The sequence below is a fragment of the Equus przewalskii genome, chromosome 31 (assembly GCF_037783145.1).
Source record: "Equus przewalskii isolate Varuska chromosome 31, EquPr2, whole genome shotgun sequence".
Taxonomy (NCBI): Eukaryota; Metazoa; Chordata; class Mammalia; order Perissodactyla; family Equidae; genus Equus; species Equus przewalskii.
The window spans coordinates 2,827,420-2,835,555 of record NC_091861.1 but is presented as its reverse complement, the minus strand read 5'-3'; the positions used below and the strand labels follow the sequence as shown (position 1 = coordinate 2,835,555).

The following is an 8,136-nucleotide window of genomic DNA, read 5'->3' as shown; positions in this document are numbered from 1 at the left end:
TCATTTTGATGAGTCCAGGATATTTGCTTGCAGTTGACTTGATATTTAACACTTGTAGAGTGGATCCAGGTGATTTGCCGTGGAGATATCCAATGTGAGTCCATGTCTAATCAAAGCCTAGTGTTCTACAGGGCTTCTTTGACCTCCGCGCTTACCTCCAAGCTCCTCAGAAATGAGGAGAGCTTTAACTTTAGTGTGTTAGGCCCCTCTGGATTACCAAGAACAGACACGCAGTCAGGTTATCTCAATTAATGAGTTTATTTGTGTTGATACATAAGAAAGTAAGGAAGATAAGAAAGCAACCCAATAACTACAAAGTCCAGCCTCGCTGTTCAGGCTTCAGTCATTACTCCAGTAACCTAGAGCAGAAAGGGTGACTCAACAAGAACTCCGGTTGTCTTACTGCAGAAGTAGTTGCCATGACTGCTCTAAGGTGGCACCATTAGAGTGACTTAGCTCCACTCTGTGTCTATGTTGGCTGCTCTCAGTGCTACTCATTTACTCTCTGTCTCATATTCAGACTCCCTAAAGGAGGGCTCTGACTCTTTGGACCAGGTGCCATCCAAGAAGAATACCGCTGCTGGGGACATCTCCTTTCCTAGGCCACTCCCTGGCCTGAAACTGAGTTTCTTTGAGCCAGGTATGAACCTTGGTACAGTCAGTTGTGGCCAGCGTGGAGAGTTCACGTGACAGAAACATGGTTCTGCCCATTCAGGAGCTATGGGTGTGGTCTCTCCAGGACTCTAGGGAACTATAGATCCATCCAGGAAATACGGATAATAAGATACAGCTTCACTGCTGGGGACAAAACAGCTTTTGCTTCTCAATGACTCTTTCTCATGGAGGGTGGCCAAGGTGCTCTGTTGGTACCATAACCTCCCTGAAGCTATGGTGTGGCCTTTCTTTCATTACATTTTTTTGGGAGATGTTGCCTTTAATAGCATGCACTTTCAAAAGAAGCAGAAAATCTCCACTTTTAAGAAAAAGTAAGTGAAATTAATGATTAAGCTCTGAATCATATGAACGTTATTGAATCATATTTTCTGAATTGTCTTTAAAGATCTTCTTCCCCTGTTTATATTGGAAAGTCATATCTTATTTCAATATTTTTCATCCTGGAAATTGAGGTCATACTCCCAAGATTGTTGTATACCAATGGAGGATCCTCTAAGTTAGAGACCAGGCTTGTCCATGTTTCTGTCTTACAACAAGCTCAGAATTTCTCAACAATTCCTCAGAATTTCCCACCCATGGGAGACAGTAGAGTCCATAAGGGAACTGATAAACTTTCAACAAGTTTGAAGCCAAAAGGAATGGGTTTGAGAGCCAGATATCCATTTTATAAAAGAACAAATTTTCCCCTTATTTTCTCTCATGAAATAAAAGCAAATCACAAATAATCTTCACCTTTCCCATGATTTAATTAAACTCCTTGCACACGATTGTCTCTCATCAGACTGTTAGCCCAGTTATAAAAGAAGAAACCATGAAATTGTAGGATTCAGAAACTGCTGGTCAAATCAAATTATTGACTACGGTAGATCCAGAAAGTTGGTTTTATTAACCCTTTTGCTAAAGTCTCAAATGACTTTAAAAAAAAGTATGAGTTTTAAAATGACTTTAAAAAAAGCTTTAAAAAAAGTATGCCTCTTCAGATTTCTTCTCTTTATAAAAAGGGTACCCATCTTATGGACACACGTGGTACATGCCTTCAGAGATAAGACTTTGCCTCCAATCCAAATCACTTTAGTGAATCAACAGAATTGGACTCTGCGTGGGTCAGGAGAAGACTCTGTACTAAGCACTCCAAATAGATTTGGCTTGAGCAGGTCCTCAGCTTCTGAGAGGGAACGTGTGCCTTCGGAGGAGCTGGTTTGGATGGCTTTCAAGGTACCCTCTAGACCTGAGATTCAATATGGATTTGTTGAGCAGACACCAGGTGTATTTGATTTTGGATTTAAGCCTGAAAGAAGAGAGTGTGGTGGGGAAGTACAGAAGGCAGCTGAACTTGAATCGACAAATGCCTTTTCTGTCTCTGGGCCAGAGTGCACAGCCTCGTCTCTACAATGGTTTCTTCACTAAAAAACGATAATTTATTTACTCAAAACCAACACACATTGGAAGCAAACATTTTTTTCTTTTTTTTTTTAGAGAGAGACAGCAATAGTGTTACAAAGATGCCTCCTTGGGCAAATATACAAAATGGTGGGACTGTCGCCCATTGGGCCAGCTGCATTACCTGCCTTATTCATCACTTAGAGTACAGCTTGGACACTGATGAGAGACTGGTTTGTTTCTGAGAGTAAGCTGAGGAGAAAAATGAATGCCTCATCTCACAGAATGCAAAAATCATGTAATATTTACTTCTGAAGAAATGGAGCATTTGGTTATATGAAAAGTTTGAGAATTTTTAATGATGCCCCCAAATTCAGCCCATTATCACACCATTTTAGAGATCTTAAGGTTAATAATATAGATATAGCAGATACAATTTTACCCTATTTACATAAAGAAACATTAAAAATTCAAGATATCTTTTGTAACAGAATTAGAAGTTTAGTAGTTGAACATAGGAAAAGAAAATGCATAACAGCCTATTAAATCTCACATTTCTTTTCATCAAATTGCCAAAGAAGCATAAGTGATCACTGACCTTTTTTAGAACTCTCTGAGTACAAGATTGCTAATGGGCCAAAAATAAGAAAATCTGGTTTTTATAATTTCAGGACACTTCTGAAGAATACCTATCTGGTCACCATAAAAAGCACTATCTTCATAATTCAGCCAAAGATGGGAATTCTCTCAAATGGGAAAGGTAGGCATCGACTGGGGTTGACTTCAGGGTGATTAAAAAGTCTTCACCAATTTAAATCAATAAGGTAAAAATGGTAAACAGCTATTTGGTTACCAACATAGAAAAGGAAAAGAAAAGCTGCCAAATAAATAACAGCAGGTGGAAAAATGCTGAATATGGATTAATTTCTCCAATCTACCTTGGGCTAAATGGACATTGCATTAATTTCTCCTTCAAAAGCCTTCTAATAAAGTCCACCAGTTCATTGAGAATAAGTACAGAAAACCAGAGAATCAAACACTTGCCCACAATCTATGGGGCTGTTTATAAGGGTCTGAGTTTGAATAACCAACAGCAAAGTACCTTTGATTACAGAGGATAATCGTTCTATTGTGAGTGAAGGCAGCTTTTTACATTCCTTAAATGTTAAAAATAATAGGATGAATTTTGGACAGGGAAACACAAGCGGTCATACACATGACAAAAAGGCAGACTCCGGGATAGGATTCCTGAGACAGATGGACCCTGGGTCTGATCTTATCAAGAAATTCTTATAGTCTTTTAATGTTTTTCTCCTGGAATTTACTTCGGTAAAAGTTTCTAAAAACAGAAAACTCTGAATGAATCAAAGTCACTTGAGAATAGCCACAGGCAGGTGGGAAATGAGCTTCTGTCAGTCCCAGGTTCAGAGAGGCACTTTCAACAAACCAGCAACTGCAGTAACAAAACACATTTTTCCCAGGGTAAGACCAACCCAAAATGTGCTAGCCCTGTCTCACTAAGAGCCAAGTCAGAAGTGAGATAAACACCAGCACAAAGATGGCCTGAAAGGGAAAAGCGGTGCCCAGAGCTGCCCAGAAGCAAGGTTCTCCCACAGCCCTGCCATTCCTTTTACTGAGTCTGCTGCAATGGTTTTAAGACACTATTTTCATTATATGTTCCATAAAACTTTGGAAGTCCATGAAGCTTCTCTTTATAAGGTCCTTTAGAGACAGTGGGGACACTTCCAGTGTGCCTCGTTTCTATCATTTTCACGTACCCAAAGCGTGGCATTTACAGAGCATGGATACAATCCAGAATGTTCCACTTCCTCTCCAGCGCTTTGGTAAGCTGTGATTCAATTATCTGATACACTAGTGGCCAGTGGCAGAGCAGCGGAGGCCGACATTATTGAGATTTGACAGTGTGTGCCAATGATTTCATTTGGGGGTGATCAAAGTTGTGTGGCTTTGGAGGAGAGTGGGCTGTATAAAACCTATGGACACTCATGTGCAAGTTTTCAACCGGAAGGCCCATCAGAAGGTCCTAGTGGACTCCACAGTAAGCAGAAGTATTCTCCTAGAGTGAATCACTATTTAAAATCAATGCTTGAGAATAAATAAGGCACTAGGTTAATGTTAGTGGCACAGAAATCTAAAGTATAGTCTCAAATTGTGTTTTCCTTCCTTTTTCTCCCTTGGGAAATGATTCCTGGAATGTTTATGGGCAAAGAAATGGAGGTCCCCTCCTTCTCCTAAGTTCTGACATGGACATCCATCAGACAGTCTTAAGTTTAAGTGTTTTTGTTTTGCCTTCTTTTCCTCTTGGGAAAGCATTCCTGGGATGTTTGTGGGGAAGTGGAAGTTGGGAGTCTTATTTAGCACAAAGTCTAAAAAAGCAGAAGACCACTTCCAGAGGGTAGACAATGAATTCAAGTGAAAAAGAAAGTTCTTCAGAATTAAATGTTCTCTTAGGAGCTGTGGACCTATTTGGACACTCTGGGGCCATTTTCTGGCTGCCACAGAAGGCCAGTGCTGCCTCCTCCAGTCAGTGGCCTGGCTGCTGCCTGGACCACCCTGAGGAGGCAGTTGCTGCTGGCGCATGGTGCAGAACCCCAGGGCATGGGTCCTGGCACTACCTTTTTGGTGGGGCTCAGAGGGAAATGGCAATAATGGTCATTTCATAAAGGACAAAGTTCTCTTCTATCACATGCAAAAGATAGTGACAGTGAAAGGGTCCCATTATGCCAAGCCTATGCCTGTCCCATGGCTGTGACAAATACTCCAGGAGACACGAGAACTAACAAGGAAGCAACTGTCTCTCCTGGATGGCCTTTTCAAGCTCAGCATAGGCTGCTCTTCTCTGCACACGAGTGAACTTGGTCGGTTTGTCTGTCTCCATGCCTACTCTTTTCTTGCTTGTTTTCTTTTTTGAATCATCACCAAAACCACCTTTACTTTACTGAGATGACTGACGGATAGCCCCCTAGTCAAAAAGGATTGGGTATATGGTCAACACTTAGAGTCTTATGGATTGGCCATTATTGGTGAAGGATTTCACTAAGAATCCCCCTGTCATTCATAAAGACATGCTACCCTTCAAAACACAGCTCTTGACTAGCTCTCCTCACTGCCTGGTTAAATATTCAGAAAGCAATACTTGGAAACAACAAGAAAGGAAGTTAGGTATTTGCTAGGTGCCCAACAATAGCCATTTCACGGCAAGTGAACCCAAGGGGTAAGATTCAGAGGTTCCTCCATCATTCTTTCTGGCATATTAGAAATCAAGTCTTTAGATATAAAAAATAATAATTGAGATTGCTTTTCCTTGCTCTGAAAACACATGTACATGCTGGTCCTAAAGAACGATCCCTAGCAGCACAACGTCTGGTTTTGTGTTGATGTTATTTATGCCACAACGATGCGACAAAATGTTCCACCGAAATGACGACAATCCACATCTCCAGCAGGGTTTTTGCATTGCTGTCTTTGTCCATATTTGCAACTGGAAGCTGTGGAGCTGTCTTACCTCGTAGGTTCTCTGGGAGAACCTGGTATTGATTATATCAGGATACCACAAAGATTATTTCAAGAAAAAGATTATACATCATAATGCTTAGCATTTATATAGGTTCTTTTGATTTCAAAACAAGTTATAAATATTTCCTACCGTGACAACATCTTCGCGAGGTAGGTGAGTATTACTGTCCCTACGTTACCAACAGACACTCAAGGCCAAGAGGTGCAGGCTGTCCCAGGCCAGAGAGAGCCAGGGGCAACATGGAGACCGGGCGCCCTAATGGCCGCCTGCTTTGGGCTCTGAAGAGGCCAGGCCTCTCTCTAGCGTAGCAACAGTTTCCATTAATATAGGGTTATATATTGTATAGATATAAAACAACAACACACAGTGATATTATAGAACAATAATCCAATATTTTTCTCTCTTAGTAAAATATGTTAAGCACAGTATTTAAATTGCATTTCTCTGAAAAGCATTTGGTATAGTAAATAGCAGAAGGTATATTAAATAGCTCTATAAACGTTGGCTGGCATACTCTTAACAGCATAATGAGTCTAAAGAAATTAAAATCCACTGATGCATAGAGATCTTTTCTTTATAATACCATAAACTAAACAAAAATGTGAAAATCTACTTTATTCTCCTAATGCAGACTTAGCTTGCTGGATATTAGCAGGTGGCTACATAATTTTTCTAAGCTTGAGAGAAAGGATACATATTGCTGGCTGTGGGTTTAAAGTATCAATTTGGTAGGGAAAATGCAGTTGGAAGGTGAAAATTAAAGACTGCTATTTCCATTTTGTATCCATTCTGAGGAATTTATCCATTTTCAAAACATATTACCATACTTGGAACTAATGCTGAGGTGACAACAGGGACGTAACAGAACGTCTTGTAAGAACAGAAAAGGATACAAAATAAAAGTGATGGCAGTAAGAGGAAAATGAACAAGGAGGCAAAGAGGGGTATTTTTCAAGAGTGTTGTCAGCTGTTGGTGCTCAGGTGACTGTCTGGGTCTTAGAGACGGTTTCCGAGGATAAACATTTGGTGTGACGGGTCTCCGCTCCAAGGCCACACCCCCACTCTCCTCTCCGGCTCAGCTGTCCTCAGAGTGGTGTCACAGAGCTCACCTCATGCTAAGCTTCCAAGAACTGACTAGGTGCGTCAGCAGAAAAAGTTCTAAAACCAGAAAGGAAGAGGCATCAAAGTCTTAAAATCTGTATGCAAACGTAAAAACTCACTTCCAAGCCGGAATGACCTTCTCCGTCAGAAGTAACAAATACAAAGTCTTAAATTTAGTGTACACGCTGCTAAGATACCGTTAGATATCACATGTCATTCAGAGAATATTTTTTAGAAGTGTGCTTTTCCCTAAAAAAGACATATTAAATTGTTTTTCTCTCCTCAAGTCCTTTTGATACAAATGTGAAATACGAAGTGTCCTGTCAGTTTGCTCACTCGTGTCATACACTCGCGGGGTCCTTCCCACTTGCGTTGGAGGTGGCAGTTTTGTTCGAGGGGGCTCTGAGTTTGAACAGGCTTGAGCAGTCTGGCTGTTTGGTGGGCTGGAAGGTTCTGGCGTAGGGTGAGTACCAGTCCCTCTCAAACACATCTTTCAGTTGCTTAATGATGCTGGCGTTGTTCCTCACGTCTGCTTGGTTGATGACAAGGCCTGTGCCAGCATTCTGGGTGAAATCGTTCCCCACCCAGTCAAAATTTCCTGCCGACAAAGGAAATAACGGTGAGGAGTTAAGACCCACTGGGGAATATTCCCCATTTAATGAAATACAGAGCAGATTCTATTTAAAAAAATTACATAAACACCCGGGAATAATGACAGGGAGATTGAATTGTGTTGACAGCTCAGAAAAAAAAAAATTTCCAAGAAGCTTGCCATATGGCATATTAATATTTGCATATTATTTTGGCATTTTCTTCAGCTTTGCTCAACTTGAAACTCAAAACAAGGAATCTGCTGTTCTTTTTTGTAAATGTTATTTCTTATTGACATTCACAAGACGCACTAAATACAGCAACATTTAAAATATATAGGAATACACTTAAAAATCCTGTGAACAATTACTACCTTCTCAAAGAGACAACATTGAATCCATATGTACAAATGAGGGCGTCTAATTATAACACTCAGAAGCTTTTATATCAAAGAAAAGGCTGGAGCCAGAGAGAGCTCCTATGTGAATACACACATCACCCCTCGCACGGGCCGTGATCATTTCCCGTTCCAGGAGCAGGCTCCGGGGCCCGGGAGTCAGAGCCGCTGCTGTGACCCAGGCTCCCCAGTAGGACTGGCTGGTGTCAGGCAGCATATTAGTTTGCTAGAGCTGCTGTAACAAAGTACCACAGACCGGGTGGCTCAAACAACAGAAATTTATTGTCTCACAGTTCTGGAGACTAAAAGCCCAAAATGAAGATGTTGGAAGGCTGGTTCCATCTGAGGGCTGTGTTCCAGGCCTCTCGCCTTGGCTGGCAGATGGCTATCTTCTCCCCGTGTATCTTCACAACATCTTCCCTCTGGGCACATCTCTGTGTCCAGATTTCCCCTT

The 8,136-nt window shown here is 41.2% G+C and overlaps 1 protein-coding gene across 8 annotated transcripts in view; it reads right to left on the bottom strand.

The window, feature by feature from the left end:
* Positions 1-2,387: 2,387 nt before the first annotated feature.
* Positions 2,388-8,136, bottom strand: part of PLD5 (phospholipase D family member 5) — a 352,559-nt gene continuing 346,810 nt past the window's right edge. For all 8 annotated transcript variants that reach the window (XM_070602574.1, XM_070602575.1, XM_070602582.1 and 5 more), the window contains one exon: positions 2,388-7,292. In XM_070602574.1, the coding sequence (XP_070458675.1) occupies positions 7,036-7,292 (257 nt within the window). In that variant the 3' untranslated portion in view covers positions 2,388-7,035. The remainder of the gene's footprint in view (positions 7,293-8,136) is intronic.